General features: G+C 41.8%; 1 protein-coding gene across 4 annotated transcripts in view; it reads right to left on the reverse strand.

Moving 5' to 3' along the window:
* LOC121908293 (ephrin type-B receptor 1-B) overlaps positions 1-16,853 on the reverse strand; it is a 163,018-nt gene that overhangs the window by 8,949 nt on the left and 137,216 nt on the right. For 2 of the 4 annotated variants that reach the window (XM_042428205.1, XM_042428203.1), the window contains 4 exons: positions 15,148-15,270; positions 13,704-13,951; positions 12,058-12,273; positions 1,239-1,388 (listed from right to left, as the gene is read on the reverse strand). In XM_042428205.1, the coding sequence (XP_042284139.1) occupies positions 1,239-1,388; positions 12,058-12,273; positions 13,704-13,951; positions 15,148-15,270 (737 nt within the window). Of the gene's footprint in view, positions 1-1,238; positions 1,389-12,057; positions 12,274-13,703; positions 13,952-15,147; positions 15,337-16,853 lie in introns of all 4 variants that reach the window. The other 2 variants (XM_042428202.1, XM_042428201.1) reach the window with 1 other exon arrangement.

Raw genomic sequence — 16,853 nt, forward strand, 5'->3', positions numbered from 1 at the left:
TCAGGTTGTGTTTCTCTAAAAGTTGACTCTGGATCAACTTTCTCACCGCAGGCCAGTGTGGCGCCGCTGCGGCCAAAACCCCCACAGCCTAAACTCACTACCCTCATTCAAATGAATCACTGCACCGCCTGATTTGGTCTGAATACCACCTTAGATGTAAACTTTTCATAAAAATGCACACTTCTGAGATAAGGATCTGGTGTGAAATCAAGTATAACAGATACAATCATTAGAAATTAGAGGCTGCTCTGTAGGAAGCCAACTCCACCCCCGAGTTGAGTGCAACTCAGCAGAATCTTGACAAATGGTACATATGGAGAAGTGGTTGTGTGTTTGTGTGTGTGTGCGTGTTTTTATGTGTGTGTGTGTGTGTGTGTGTGGACTGAGCAGCCGGACATGCTGAGCGGTGCCAGTCCTCTTCTCTGCATTAGTCCCACCAGGCAGTGTTTGCTGCTGGCCCACTGAGGCAACATCTGCTGGGTTGGACGGTCCTTGTGGAGCAGGGTCCATAGAGGCCTGATGGTTGGCTAGTTGTCTCACTAAAGGGAGCTTAGGAAGAGAGACCTCATAGTATGGGACTATATCCAATGGTTGTGTGTGTTTGTGTTGGTGCCTGTGTGTTTGTGGGAGTCTGTGTCTGGACCTTATCCAAACGGACATGGGGGACAAAGCAGAGCTCTCAGCAATCATTCATTGCTCTCAAAAGCCGGCCAGGAAGGAAAAGGGATAGTGTGAGACTGTGCCCATAATAAGTCTGCTTTCAAAGTCAGAGTCAAGGACATCTTCAATGATGATGCTAGATGGGAGATGATAAAAATGTGTGATTTATCACCAATTCCTCTCTTATGAGTTATCCTTGATTGTGTATCTGTGGGGTGAAAAGACAGTATAACCACATCTGTACAGAAATGGCTGTCCTATTAATGAGGCAGTTTATTCCGATTTCAAACTTGTTGTTTTATAGCATGGGAGTTCAGGGAGTTGAGAAAAGAGATAACTTAAATGTTCCCTTTTATTATCTCTCTGAAAGATCCCATGAAATAGGCATCTGAACTGCTTCTTTGTAGAGAACAGTGTTTCTTCAGTGGTGACCTCCTGCTGGATTAATGGTTGTAACTAAAAAGCCCAACCAACAATCACCACAAATGTTTTTAACAATTCAGCATTTGTGCCTGTCCTTTCACATAAAGCTATGATACCATTTCATGGCTCCTTGGTTTTTACAAATAAACACTTACATCCTGGTTGGACATGTCCCAGTATGGCCTCTCTCCAAATGACATCACTTCCCACATAACGATGCCATAGCTCCACACATCACTGGCCGAGGTGAACTTTCTGTAAGCGATGGCCTCTGGTGCTGTCCACCTCACTGGGATCTTACCACCCTGAGAAAATGAGAAAGGAACAAAAGAGGCACAAGGGGAAAAGTGAGAAATTTCTGACTTCCAAAACTGTTTATTGCCAACATTCTTTTCAGTTGTAGCACATTAAAGCCAGCCATTAGCCTCAACACCACCACCCCCTTGCCTTGACTTTCCACCTTCATCCCTCTACCTCTTTATCCCTTCATCTAATAGGTGCATCAATCCTCTAGCAGCCAAAACATACACAAGATTCTGCATCTGTCTCAGCAGCGGCTCCCAACAGTGTTCGCCCTTCACACATCGACCAAGACTACATTTAGCATTACCTCTACCACAGCCCTGTCTGAATAAAGGAAGATAGGCCTGGGCATCTGCTCGCACGTTGAGCATGTCTGCCTGTAATTGGGCTACCTGGGCCTCAGGCATGCCACGCGCCCTGTTGATTGAAATTGACAGCTGCTTGTTTAAAATTCCACACGCACACTCACACACATATACAGGCACAGTTACGAACATATGCACAGGCACAGACATAGATGATTATGCGGGGGCACCAACACACACAAACAAACATAAATCCCCCCCCACAGCAGCACTCTTCATATCTGAGCTGAGCTCACCACCAGTTTAATAATGCCAATTAGCCGAACCTGAGCATTTGCAGATAAGCCGCTGTTGGAAACAAACCCAAACACAGAGAAAAACCTACACAGACCACCCGGTTCCCTGCTCGCTTTCTGAGAACAGAGGAAGTCGGAGAGAGAGGAGGATGAGGGAGGTAGAGAAAGAGAGGGAAGCTGAAGTGACACAGAAAGATACAGACAATGATTGTTCTGGGGAGTTTCTATACAGCAGGTTGCACTGAAATGCTGGACAGAAATAAACACATGGTTCACTTGTGTGTTTTCTTGTATGTGCGTGTCTAAACACACTTATGTAGGGTTTCCAGGTCAGGGCTGTGTGGCATTACAGAAGTGGAGAGTCTGAGCTCATTAATCTCTTTAGGGTTTGACCTTTGAGAGGTTGCTGACCCCAAAAAGAGATTTAACATCTGACCCCAGATGGAGATTGCTGTCAGGACACACTACAACACGCAGAGGCAACACTCGGCTCTCGCTGAGCACACCAGTCAGTGCAGGAAAAGACATGAAGGATTGAAAGTATAAGGCAGTGTTGTGTGTGTGCGTGAGAGTGTGACAGAGAAAAAAATGAGAGAACAAGAAAGAAATATGGAGAGGAAGAGATCAATAGTCAAATAAAGGCTGTCTAAGCCCCAGCGACTTCAATGCTTTTCTCATATCTCCGACTAGTTCATATCTGAATCGTTTCATCTAAATCGAGACCCCAGGACACTTTCTCTTGCCCTATCCTTTGTCTGCAGGCTTTGTAGCTACACAGATACAAGCCAAACATTGTCCATACAAAAACATAAAAAGGCCAAACTGCTTCTTCTTCATCTGTCACTTTGTGAGGGGCAATGCTTCAAGTCACTTATTTTGTTTGGATGAACATACATAAGCTGACAAATGAAGAAATAAATGCAGAACAACATGAAAAAAATGACTGCTCCAAGCGAAATGCTATCTATTACATCCTCTCTTTATCATTATTCGCTTACTCCCTGCCTCACTCTGTACATCTGGTCTCACGCCCCAGGACCCTGTTGGGATATGAGCTGAGTGTCGCTGGAATGGCCTGAGCAAAGACACAGGCTTCACAAGAAGCTCCCTGCGTGCCTCCAATGAGACAGACTTTAGTAATAACATTTCCAAGGCGGGTGAGTCAGAGGCAGCTATGCAAACCCTTAGTAATTACTGCTGTGGGCCAGTGATAGCTTTGCCAAAATCCTGCTTTAATAACATGAAGTGCTGAACAGCTCATGCATACAAGGAAGGAGACAAAACATAATAAAAAGCATTGGAGCTTTTTTTTTTTTTTTTCAGTAGAAAGAACGTTAATACCATAGGGAATGAGTTGTGGGGGGGAGGGGGAAAAGTGATGATGGGAATTAAAACAGACCAAGTGTCAACACAAAAGCACGAGGGCTTTGTGAAGCCCAGAAGCATGGGGACAGCTCTTTGGATATGGTATATTATGCTGGCTACCGAAAAAGGAACAAGCTGTTTTCTGTTTGCTTTGAAGTGAAATATCGCCCCTAAAACAGAATTCACACACTCCGATTATCTCGGACAGTTAAACTCAGAATTTGTGTAGATGAGATAGACTGTAGCACGGCTACTGCAGCTGCAAACCTACCGAGCATAGAGAGGAATGATCTGTTATATGATATGATGTCAAGTGATACTTTAAACTTCCCTGTCTGATTTTCCAGAAATATTGGATGACTCTATTTTCTGGTTGATAAATGCTGGCAGTATGGAGAAAAAGCAAGTGCTCATGAGGGTGTGAAAACTTGAAATAAATGCGCCACAAAGATACCTTTCTATATACTGCCCAAAAACTTTTCCCATTTTTTTTCACTCCTTAAATTTGGGATTTTTGTGTCAGTTCCCATGTCATGTATGTGGCAACACATTCAACCAAACCAAAATTCCCTCCTAGAACATCTTGAACAGACACAAACTCATGTGTCTGTTCCACACACTCTTCCTCATGTCACCAGAATGAGATTACAGTACGTGACCGGTTCCACCTGGTTGAGACCGTCTGTGACAGGTTGTGACCAGTGGTGACAGCTAGCGATACGTCTGGAGTGCGGCTACAATGGATATGTGCAGAGACTGTCAGGTTACGAGGTATCACGGTGGGACAAGTGTGTTCCTGTGACAGTCAGGTCTGAAAGATGAAGGATAAACATGTGGTGACCAGGCAGTGTGTGTACTTACTGGTGTCAGTTATGCTCCCTTGGCCCATTAATGTGTGTGTGTGTGTGTGTGTGTGTATAGACACAAATACACATAGCAAGGATATGAAACACCTGTCATGTCTTTTACAGTGGCTCGAGGTATGCATCCACCAATGTGCCAGATACCTTCATGTATACTGACACTGACATGGTGCTGCAGAGTGAAGGAAAAATCGGAAGCAAATAGACCTGTCAAAGTACAACGAACAGTCATCGCTAACATGCAGCAATGTCCCAGATAAACTTGCTGTAATTGAAAAAGAAGAGTTCAGTGTTTGTTCTTGTTTTTACGCAGCTTCTTCACTTCACAGAAGCTATTTAAAGATTCCAAATAAACTTTATCCTTCATCTGGAAGACAAACATGTAGATCTCATTCTCTTCTCTTTTTCGCTCCCTCGTTCTCTTCTCTTCTTTCCTTTACCCCCCCCCCCCCTCAACTTCAGTAATCCATTTCCAAACAATGCACACTCAAATGAACTTGAGCACATTTACTTAGGCTGGGGAGAGTGCTCCATCAACATCCTTTTAATGAAATCCTGAGAGCAACGATGTGCCCTGGATGTCTGCCCAAATAGAATGGGAAAGAGAGTAAAGGAGATGGAGAAAGATGGAGAGAGACGTTGAGAGAGGAAGAGTGACATAGAAAGATGGGGAGAACAACAAAACAAGAAAAAAAAAAGAAGAGGGGGTTGGGTGACAGAGATGTTGGTTTTTCAGACACCCATGGGAATGTCTGGTGGAGAGAAAGACACAGGTCCTTGACCATATAATGAAGTTAAACAAAACTTAAAGGAAACATTTAGCTGGAAAAATCAACTGGCTAGAAATGAGAAGTCTGCTGTTGTGTACAGTACCTCTGTCTTAAACCAAGGGAAAAAATTACTAAGAATCTCGAGTAGTGAATCTGACACCATTATCATTGTTAGCTGCAATATGTGCTATGTGAGAATGGAAAGCTTGTGATATATACAGTAACTAAGAGGGGCGGGGGCTTTAGCAGATGGTGAATTGTTTGTCACAGTTGACCATTTGCCATTTGTCACAGTTAAAGGTCCCAAATATGGAATACTGTTCCTCCTGGAGATCATTGTTGATGTATGATTAACGGGTCAATGATTCCCTAATTAGATGTGAGAAAATGTAAGAGCTTGGTAAACACGATTTAGTGCAGGACACCGCAGTTCCATTTATTTCAATACCAGCTGAGAACTGTGAATTTACAGAGACAGTAATTTGTTGCCATTAAATTAATTAGACAACTAGTACGCAACACATACTGTATTTTACTGCTATAACTATACCATTCCAGAAAACATACAGGCCTTGTTATGCTATTCATTGATTTATTGTGTTGAATTAATTTGGCGCTACTCATCCAGAGTGTTTAGGCTGTTAAAGCTTGTCTGCCTTAAACATACAGTTAAAGGCTATGAGAAGCTTTTTGTAGCATCCGCAGTTAAATGCCTACAACGTCATACTGTGAAGGCGCCAGGGAAACCTAACTATGTGGGTTTGTTTTGTGTGATGTCTTGGGGTTGTTTGCAATATTTATGTAGCCCTTTTGATTTCATAATTTGATTTTTTTTTCATAGAAATGGCCCACTATCCAGGCTTTTGAACTTTTCTCAGAAAAAGCCAATGGAACTATGATAATTTACTTGATTACTTGTTACTTGATACCTTCTGTAACTTCAGATGCTTTGCTCAGTATACAAATATGCACCTAAATAGGTTTGGAAAAACAATTTTACCATTTGTTGACTATAAGTATTTTCTCTGTCTTTAATTATTTACTCCATTCCCCTTTCCCCAGCATTATTAGCATCTTATTGTGTTTCATTAAACATAAATTTCAACTCCCTCCCGCACCATTAAATTAGACCTTGCAAATATCCCATCTTACTTGCATTATTCCATGCTAATATTAGAAAGTGACCTTGACCCCATGATTCCTTCACAGGATATGGAAAATAGGCAATTACATCTACAGGCAGTCTTATCAAACTGGAGCACAACCTAACCTGATTTTTCCGTTAATTTTTGAGGCGAATATTGTTTTTCATGTTGTTAAAGCTGCTGCGAAGGTAGTTCCACCTGTTAAATTTTTAAAGAGTAGAAGTTCTTATTTTTAAGAGAAATTACTGCCTTGGTAAATCAACAAATTAAATCTCCCGTTTTGTAACTCTGCAGTAGTGTTTGTCGTGGAGACATTGGTTCACATAAAAGAGGTGTCTCTTTCACAGATTTAGTAGTACAAAAACCACTTCATCGTGATTCCTGCTCAAATGCAAATGCAGTCCAACATCCACAGATGGTGAATCAATGCCCACCTTACAGTGACTCTGGCAAACATGACAGAGTGTATAAATCAAGGTGTTTGCTTTGGATGTTTGTTCCCTCTTTGATGCAGGGACCAGGTATGGATCATGTTCCTTTCTTTCTTTTTTTTCCAGAGCCTATACATTATCCTCTCCATATTCATATTCATTTCCTTTCCTGTGTATTGTTCGCTACTTTATTTATCTCAAGAATGAGCAAATTAAACTCTACAATCTGAATACAATTAGCCTGGAAACATCATAATTAGTTTAAAATGCAAAAACAAGAGATAAAAAATAAACTAGGATAAGGTTGGATGTTTATGATTTCGCTGCAATTATGAAGGAGCGTGACAGGGATTCGATTCCCAGCAGCAGTACATCCAGCTTGGCAGGATACCCAGGTGGGAAGGCAGTTGCGGATCGCGCTTGGTCACTGCACTGGTGACTCATACTTATGGGGAGTGGGGAAGTGGGGGGTCTGTGCAGCAGAGTGTGAACCTGTCCATGTGTGTTATGCTTTCCCAGTTAAACTGACAGATGAAAATAAGTACCTAGCATTTCCATGTGTATGTGCTAGCACCTTCCTTAAGTTGACAGGAGCCAGCAATTAAATTTGGGAGACAAGGGGAATAAAAAAAAAAGTTTGGAGGTTTCTACCATACATCACCCATGAGCATCATCTCAGACATTTGGAGATATCAGTCCTAGATTGTTTTCCAACATGACTGATGTCAAACCACCAGCTGGAAACTATAACCAGTGAGAGCTGGAGAAAACATGAAGTTGAATTTGTGTTGTTCAAACTACAAAATATAAGAACAGACTTTTTTTTTGTTTTTTTTTTCTTACATCACCAAAGCATGTGTATTCGTGGGTTGTTTTTGAACATCAAAAAATAGCCTACAGTGAGCCTAGGGTTGTCGAATTATAGAGATAGAGTAACTGACTGACTGTTGTGCATCATCAAAGAGAATCAGTGGATTGCGTCTTGCCTTTACCTATACCAAGAAAGTAAAAAAAACTTTTAATCTTGCAATGTTTTAATATTAGAAAGAGTGGAACATATGTCCATTATTGACAATATGTTGTATGAAATTGCCATGTGGTGTAGTGTGAACTACAGAAAGAATGTGAGATCTGTATTTACTGTCTTCTATAATGCAAGCACTTTTAGCGCCTCGGTAGAAACAACTGTGGTCTTATTCAAATGCTTCCTCACCCAAATTCTGCAAAATATGTATTTTTCACATAAATGTCAATAAACAAAGGAGATGTTGTATTCATTTCCAGTCAGTGCCTATCTGATCTTTGTGTAAATTAACATTTTGCCTGAAGTTGGCTGTGATAATGGGGACATTTCGGGGTGTACACCTACACCTCGCTGTGTGGTGTATGGGCATGGCTACCCGTGAAATGAGTTGTGGCCATCAAGTTGATGCCACAGTGCCTCAGGGAAGATGTGGCAAAAACTGTTAGAGGTTTAATGTCTAGAAAAATATGTATTTTACGTTTGAATACAAATGTGATACGTCAGGAAAAAAAGTCCCAAAGACTTTCCCTTTGTTTGCTATTGGCCTTGTCCATATGGACATTTCTATTTCACTTCTTGTTTACTTAGAGACTCTGTCCCCGTAACTCGCAATGCATAAATATTTCACTACAAGGAGAACAGACGAGCCAAAAAAGTGCATGGGCCTGAAGCCAGAGAGAGGGGGAAAGGATGCAAATAGAAAACAGACAAATGACAGAAACAACAGCACGGTCCACATAGTGTGAGCACTGGAGCGGAGCTGAGAGAATGTCACTCAGGTCACAGGGATTTGACGGATGAGCTTTGTTACTGGCTCCATGTGACCTCGCCTTTCAACCCCTCTCAGCCTCAATGACACAAACAAACAAACAAACACACACACTCATACACACACTCAGGGTAAGGCACCTGAGGGACATATATGTGTATACCCAGGAATGTAGCACAAACACACACACTTCTAACCACATTCCCACTCAGTCACAACATACAGTACACATCGCGTGACATGCAAGGCAATGACAGCCTTTCCACATCGTCAGCTGAGGCACAAGCAAAAATTCTTGACCCATACATGATCTCCTCACTATAGCCCTGTGGGCATGAACCCTCAATAGTATGGGTAACACCACTTGTCTAAGCTGTTATAGACTTGGCACGCTATACTTGCACGTCAGATTTTGGAAACCTATCCGCACACACACACACACACACACACACACACACACACACACACACACACACACACACACACACACACACCCACACTCCCTATTGGCCACTTGCTCTCTTATCTTTGCCACAAACTGTGCATTAAACCCCATTGACCCCACACAGATCTCTAGCTTTCACTCACCCATGAATACAAAACACACAATGAAACATATGACCCATCAACGCCGCAAACAGGTTGAAGCATCATTCGTCACATCTTCAGAGTATGCCATTCCGATGTGCCTTTGTGATGCTCCAGGGAAAGACTTGAAATGGGAAAGAAGTGGACAACTGATAGATGAATGGATATGTGGATGGATGGGTCCTTAGATAGATGGATTGGTGGACACAGAGAGTGATGTGAATGTTCCTGGATTGTTAGGTGTTAAAAAAATGAGTCCTCTCCTCTGTCAGGTAAGGAGGGTCACTCATATCTCACCTGGACTTGCGATGTGCCCCTTACTACTTGTTAAACCATGAAACCACGTATATGTAATCAGGCAGCGATCAAAATACAAACACCAGAATGCCACAGCTGCAATGAAACATAGTCTTTAAATTAATTAGCACACATCACCTTAGCAAGACCAGTGCAGTCCAAGCATTGTCCTGTGAGCCTAATTAATCACGACTTTGGTGAGCAGCCAACAGAGAGGGAGGACAGCCCCCTTCTGTCTGAAACCTCCACAACATTGCTCCAGAGTGAACCCACATCCAGGGTTAACACAATTACCAGCATGTCCTCCCAACCATACATCCAGCATCACACCACAGGCACTATAATTGGTGTGCCCAGAATTGCAGGGAAAAATTAGAAAAGCAGTAGAGGGAAAGAGGTGATTAATTTGCTGGAGGAGGAGGTCGATGGCGATGTAAATCACTGCATGTCAGCGCAATTTAATTTCCCTGATTCCCTCAGCCTTGTCTGCCACGCTAGCCTTGCTCACTGATTGGTTAGCGTCAGGTCATAGCTAAAGAGGTCATGGAGTGAAGGGCACCATGCATAGCTTAATTACAGTAAAGGACCATGTACAGGACCTGTGGACCCTAACTTCCCCCCACGCTTGTTTGCATGTTCCCCATAATACAGGTGATAAGGGATCAGGAGGACAGGTGAGATAAAAGTCTGTGGCAAAATCTGCTAAGTCTTGATGAACTGTCCTCACACTGTACATAAGCTGATAACATTTACTATTTAAGACCTTGACTGAAATATTGATGGACTCAACCTCTTGGTATGTGGTGGGATATGAATAAAACCACTCTTTTGAATAGGAAGGAACAAAAAAAGTTATGGAATTGAAGATTTAATCTGGATGCTCATGATAATAAGGTAGCACTCAGTACAAGAGTGAAGCACAGCCAAAGCTTTGATGTGCGCATTTTAAAATCTCTATCAGTAAAAAACACACCATCGAAAAACCTGAACGTGTTACCATCAAAACAACTCGCCAGGTTCAAACTTCAAACCTCACCTTCTTTATTGACTCTCCAGAAAATGCCCTCAAGGAGACTTTGTTTGCATTAAACAACATCAAAATGCCGACCACAATCTATAATCCAATCCCCACCTTTTACACTCTGTTTTATTAGCAGGTTCAGCGGCGCAGACAACAGAGGTGCTGCTCCTCTTTGTTGCTCAATAAGACCCATTCAGCAAGGTTTAGCCACAGGGGTCAAGCATACAAAGCAAGCTATTCCTGGGGAGCAATTAGCTCTCAGCCAAACCAATGTGAGGTCATATCTCCTCCAGCCCCTATGACACTTCCTGTTCAACACCTAGCCACCACCTTCTGCCAATCAGTTGTGTCCACAGGGCTCATGTTGTGCATGTTTATTTGTGCATGCAAGCTTAAGTAATAATTCTTTCCACCCGAGCTAAGACACAAAGGGTAAATAAAAAAGAAATAAAGTTCAATGTGCGTTTTGTATCATTGTTTTGTATCTTCACAGGTACTTGGATAAAGACAAATTATTTTGAGAACTCTCTTTTCATACCCAGGTAGCACTGATTCATAGTCTATTTTGACTGCATGCTTTTGATCTAAAGTTTTGCATGTGTTGAAATACCTCTGATGCAAATCCAAAAATAGGCCCCTTTTCATAACCTAATATATTCATATTTATTCATAATATATACAGAGCTACCACAATCCTGTACATTCACAACGTATACATCATTTTCTGAAAGAGTCCCCAAGGTGGTTTTATGAAACAAGTGAAAATCTCTTCCCCCAGGTAAGACTGGCAGAATAGGATGCGTAGGTGCGCTGGAAGCTGGTGACCCAAAATAAGAAGAGGACACAACATGGCTCAGTGAACTGAAAGATAAAAGCGTATGGCAAAAAATGCATAGCTATTGTAAGTGTATTCATATTGTAAGTTTATAGTGCTCAAGATAAAAAAAATCTACTTTTAGGTTAAATAATATAGAACCAGCAACTTTATCCTCTATAGAACAGAGTCTGCAGAAGACCTCATTGTCTACAAACTGCATCTACAGGAAAACAAGCTGATTTGCACCAAAGTCTCAAAGCAGAGTCAATGAGGTGATACTTGCATACATTCACATGCACACCCACCCACACATCTATGCCTGTGCATGTACACAACATTGTTTATATGCTCACACACACACTCAAATAAAAACACACATACAAACTCAGGCGTGCCGAGAGTCATAATGACCTGCACCCTGTGTTTGCAAGGGTGTAAGAGTGTGTTTTGAATTAGGAAGAGGAGAGGCAGAAGATGAACTAACGATGGCTGCTAATAATTACAGATCTGTAGTGTGGAGGAGTTAATGAGGAGCCAAAGCCTCCCATGATGCCCCAGTAATAATAAATGAGGAGTGAGAGAGAGGAGGGAGGGAGAGAGAGAGGGGATGGGAGCTGTCAGTTTGAGAGGCCGCAATGCCCTTTGGTTTCTCTGCACTCTGGGCATGTCAACGAGAGAGGAGCCTTCCCAGAGGAGACTTGTCTCCACACTAATGAAGATGTGACAGACCTCCGGTCCGTGACTTGCAGAGTATAGGGAAGACGAGGAAGGAGGATGAGGAAGAACAAGAGAGCGACAGTTCACATAAAATGAAAGGCACTGAAAAGGTGAAAGGTTTCTAAAATCCTCAAAAAGAATGAGACAGCGTCAGATAGAAGCAAAACTGATTAGACTGATAGGTGATGTTTTTAGGATATTTTGGTCGCTGTATGTTTTTTTTTGTTTTTTTTAGATTGACAAGACACATTGCAAGTACTCACCAGAGAGCTGGTATAGCTGGGATCAGAGGTGTCATCCTGCAGGTAGCGTGACAAGCCGAAATCAGACACTTTACACACCAAGTTGCTGTTGACTAGAATGTTGCGTGCAGCCAGGTCACGGTGCACATAGTTCATTTCTGAGAGATATTTCATCCCGGCTGAGATCCCACGCATCATTCCAACCAGCTGGATCACTGTGAACTGACCATCATTTTGCTAGAGGACAGAGAGGACAACAAACGAAAATGGGTATTTAGATTTTATCTTGGCATGATTAATATAAATGAGCATAGCTAGAGGATAGAGAGATTTCAGCAAATGCTAATATTACTGCTTTTAATGATAATGAGCTAATTATGTTGGTTCTTCACTGAATCATAGATATAATGTTGACTAAAAATCCCAGGCGTGAATGTTGTAATTTTAAATACCTACCATTTAAATGTGATCCTCTATTGAATAATTTCAATAAAAAACAGATTACATGTTTGTGGTATTTTCCAATATATTATCTAGACAACATGTAGTCTTGATATTTCCAGAAATGTAGTAAGCATCACGGCTGCCCAGTGGGACTCTTATTATCAAATTAGAAAAGCCTTGTTGTATATCATTACTAACACAGCCGGAGGGTATGCACATACATTGGCATGAGGACAAGATGTGTTGTCACATCTAGCATGTACTCAAGTGACGAACAGCCTTATCTACCGCTTTGCTCATCTATTTGAGCTTGGAGCTTCATTTTTTCAAAGCAAGTAATTATGTTCATTTATTTCGGGTTAGGATTTTTTTTTTCTTTCCCTTTGTTTTAATTCATTTGTTGTTTATACATTACAAAATCTACATCCTGAGCTACTTTCTCGCCTTTCAAATACTCATAATGTCCAGAGGAGTATACTTGTATTAGATAAGCAAAATGGATTCCTGAAGCAAATCTCGCTCATTGTGCAGTGTTAAAGCATTGTTCCATTCGGGCATGCAGGCATTCCTCTCTTTAACATCCATGCGTGGTGCCCCTACCCCTGTGTGAATGCTCTGAAGAGCAAGCTTTGAACCCCTGAAACACAGTAACAAATAAGAGGGTAAGGGAGATCGATGGAAACACTAGTCGGATGTGGCGGTTAGCAAAGCCAACTTCAAAGAGCCCCTTTAAACCCACCCTAGATCAAAGCGGAATAGAACACCAATCCATGAGATTGAAGGAGGAAAAAAGCGAGTTGAATATTGATTAAGCTGTATGTCCGCTCAATACTGAATATAAAAGAAAGCGTTAGGAGTCCATTAATAGCTCCAGGCATTAATAGAGAAATTAAAGGCTGATAGGGCTAGCTAGTGTGGAAGTGTTTTAAATTAAGAATGATTGAAATCATGTTCATTGTCATGAAACATATACTCCATCGGCAATGGATAGGTTTAGAGGGCTGAATCCAATTTGTACTAGGAGGCATTCTTAGCATGAACATCTTTTCTGGGATTGCTTAACAGTTCATTTCCAATTTGCTCCTCAATTCCATAATGCAAGCTTCTAGTCAGCTCCTGAATGTGACTCTTGTCGATCTAATGTCATAGTCTGATCACCGTATATACAGTGACTGTTTGCAGCTTGATATGATAGAGTGCCTATGTGTTCAAAAATCACTCACCCTGAGGAATGAGTCGAGGGCACCATTCTCCATAAACTCTGTGACAATCATGACTGGACGGCTCTTTGTGACAACTCCCTCCAGACGGATTATGTTTGGGTGGTCAAACTGGCCCATGATTGACGCCTCAGACAGGAAGTCTCGCCTCTGCTTCTCCACGTAGCCTGCCTTCAGGGTTTTGATGGCTACATAGATCTCCCTCTTACCAGGCAGCTTCAAACGGCCCTTGTACACTTCCCCAAATTCACCTAGTGGGGTAAACCAGAGAAGCACATGGTTGCTGCTCAGCTGGAAACAAGAACTGATCAACTTTTGGTCAAAAAGTGATCAGACAAAAGCTTAGTAGAGTTGATTAGATAAAAATCTACTTGCTTATTTTATTAAACTTGTTTTCATCTCATGTCCCTGGCCATACATATTACCCAAAGAGCTATTATAGCTCTGATCTTAATTTAGTCTATATTAAGCATGCTAAGTGTTGCCCAGAACTCCAGTAGCATTGCTCCCTAAACGTATTCTTAACAGTATGGCTCTTCTGACTCACAGTAGTCATCTATCCTAGAAGCCTGCCAAGTGGCTCCATATTCCCCAATCAAAAAATAAAAGGCAAACAATATCTGGTAAATATCTGGAACTTGTTTGATTAATTATCACCACCTCACTGTCCTGCAGAGAGACCACACAGTGAAATCAACAAAAACGGAAATCTTTAATTGGTTAGTCCCCCTGCATCCTTATCCCTATCCTATCTCTGTTACTTCCTCACACCTAGCTTGCTGAGTAGGCCGGTCGGCAGGAGCTATTCTAGGCCCAGTCTCATTACCAGGGGTATTTTAGTGTCTGTACGAACCAACACGTACTGTAGGTTATCAGCAAGCCCTTTGTGCTGTAAAGAAGGTGTGTCCTGTCCCAAAAGGAAAAGGACATATTGGAGACACTTGGACCTAGGCTTATTTTAGCCACCAATGTTTCTTAGAATATACCTTAAAGCAATCAGCAATTAATTAACAGTTTATCAATTTTAACAAACACATGTTCTGAAACAAAGACAGAAAACAAATCCATATCAATCCATTTTACATGTAAAGTAAGTGAAAAGGGATGATGCAAGGTAGAACATGTCAGAGAGCAACACTAATAGGATCCAAAAACAGAGAAGCACAGGGAATAGGCCGCAAGGCCTGAGTTATTTCTAATGCCATTAGGTCCCAGGGTAGCTGGCCTATATGCTGCTCGTGCACTTGACATGGGCCCTTGACATGTATCCATCTGATGTGGTTGCCAAAAGGGCTGGGCTTTATGACCTTGAACAGATTCAGGCTAAACTTGTTTGCATGCAAGTACACGTATGTAAACATACAAAATACAGAAATACATTCAAATATGGCAACTTACATTCACTTTGCATACCCACAAACTTCAGCACAACATCCATTAACTGTACCTGCACCGATGACCTCCTCGATCTTGACAGTGGAGACGTCGATCTCCTTGGCGAATTCGCGGACAGCTTCATTGGGGTCTTCGTAGGTAAAGGGGTCAATGTAGATCTTCATCCCCGGGGAGCCTGAGAAGTGGGTCGGGCAGCCCAGTGGGGAGGGGCAGTTAGACATGTCGGCTCTCAAAGAGAGTTCTAGAACAACCAAAGTGCCCAGTGAGCTTTCCAGAAGAAACTGTTATTCTTTTTCTTTTGGCTCATGTCTTGTTTTAATGGTTGATGAATGCAATTACCCTTCAAGACGTAGCTTAAATCACAATGTGACACAGCATTACTTCCTATCAATACACGCTTTTAACAGTGGTAAATGATGATAACTCCATTTGCTCTATAGGCCTCCTCAGAGACAGACAAGAGCACTTCAGTATGTAAATGAATATTAACGCGTTGCTGTCACATATTAAAAAGTATAGGTGGATGATTAAAGAAACCGCTTTAGTTCCGAGTATTGTGGACAACAAAATAGTGGTTTGATGATTCAGTGTTTGGAAGGAGGAAGCAGACCAGAATATAAAAGAAAAAAAAAAACAGTGAGAAAGAAAGATGAAGGGATAGTAGGAGGGATAACGGTATATAGAAAGAGTAAATGTAGACAGATTTTTTCTACCCTTTTATCCCTTACCCTAGCAGTCTCTGCTCTTTGATAGTGGTAGAACCAATTTCCGCACAGCCTTTCCCTATAGGAGCTCATAAAGAGATAAAACCACTGCGCTATCAACTAGCTCTTTATGCCATTCCGCGATAGGTGAGCTCAGTTCACAGACGTCAGCAAACAGAGGACAGATTTTCTGTGTTGACAGACTGGGTGGGAAGGACTGCCGAAAAACACTTGTAAACACATTCAATACACACTGACACAAAATGGACATTACGGCAAGCAAGCAGACGTCAAATCATCATTTCTACAGTAACACCCAAGGGCAGCCCTCTTTCTCAGAGCTGTTTAGTCAAAACCTTGGCAGCCATGATTTGAATAAACCCATCTCCATCAAGTCAATTTGTTGCTCATTTGCATAAGCCACATAGAGAGATGGTGGGGTCTCAAGAGACAGAAGGAGGATTTAAGGCCTGGTCTTAGGGGGATCAAGGTGCCTCACCTCACTCACCTTGCTCTTGACTAGAAGCTGATTCTAGTTACTGTACTAATTGCCTTGAACCCTGTCTGTGTGAATGTAATTGCTCATTAGAGATTCCATACAGATTGGATTCAAGTTAATCCATCAGAGGGTTTACAGCTTTGCATTCCATAAAGACGTTTTATTTACAAGTGTCGCCAAGCTGCTCACTCAGCAGCACCACTGGGTGGGACTCAAAATCTCAGCAGGGAACATATACAACAACAAACATATGAGAACTCACTCAAAATCTCTAGCACGCTTTTCCTTGTACACACACGTGAACCCATTACTTTCTAATCCACAGTCCAGAGCCCACTTTCATGTATAATTTAAAATGCAAACAGTTTATCTCGCTTCCTCCCTCTGGTACAGCCCTGGTTAACTGGACTCATCTTTTTATGGCCAACAGATAAAAAATAGATCCCTGCTTTAATATTTCATAGGTCCTTCATCTGAGTGCATGAAGCAAATGTATCCAAACGTCAGTTCTATTTTTACCCAACATAAAAACACAACAACCCTGTCAGGAGAAAA

This window comes from Thunnus maccoyii, chromosome 12, assembly GCF_910596095.1.
Source record: "Thunnus maccoyii chromosome 12, fThuMac1.1, whole genome shotgun sequence".
NCBI classification, from domain to species: domain Eukaryota; kingdom Metazoa; phylum Chordata; class Actinopteri; order Scombriformes; family Scombridae; genus Thunnus; species Thunnus maccoyii.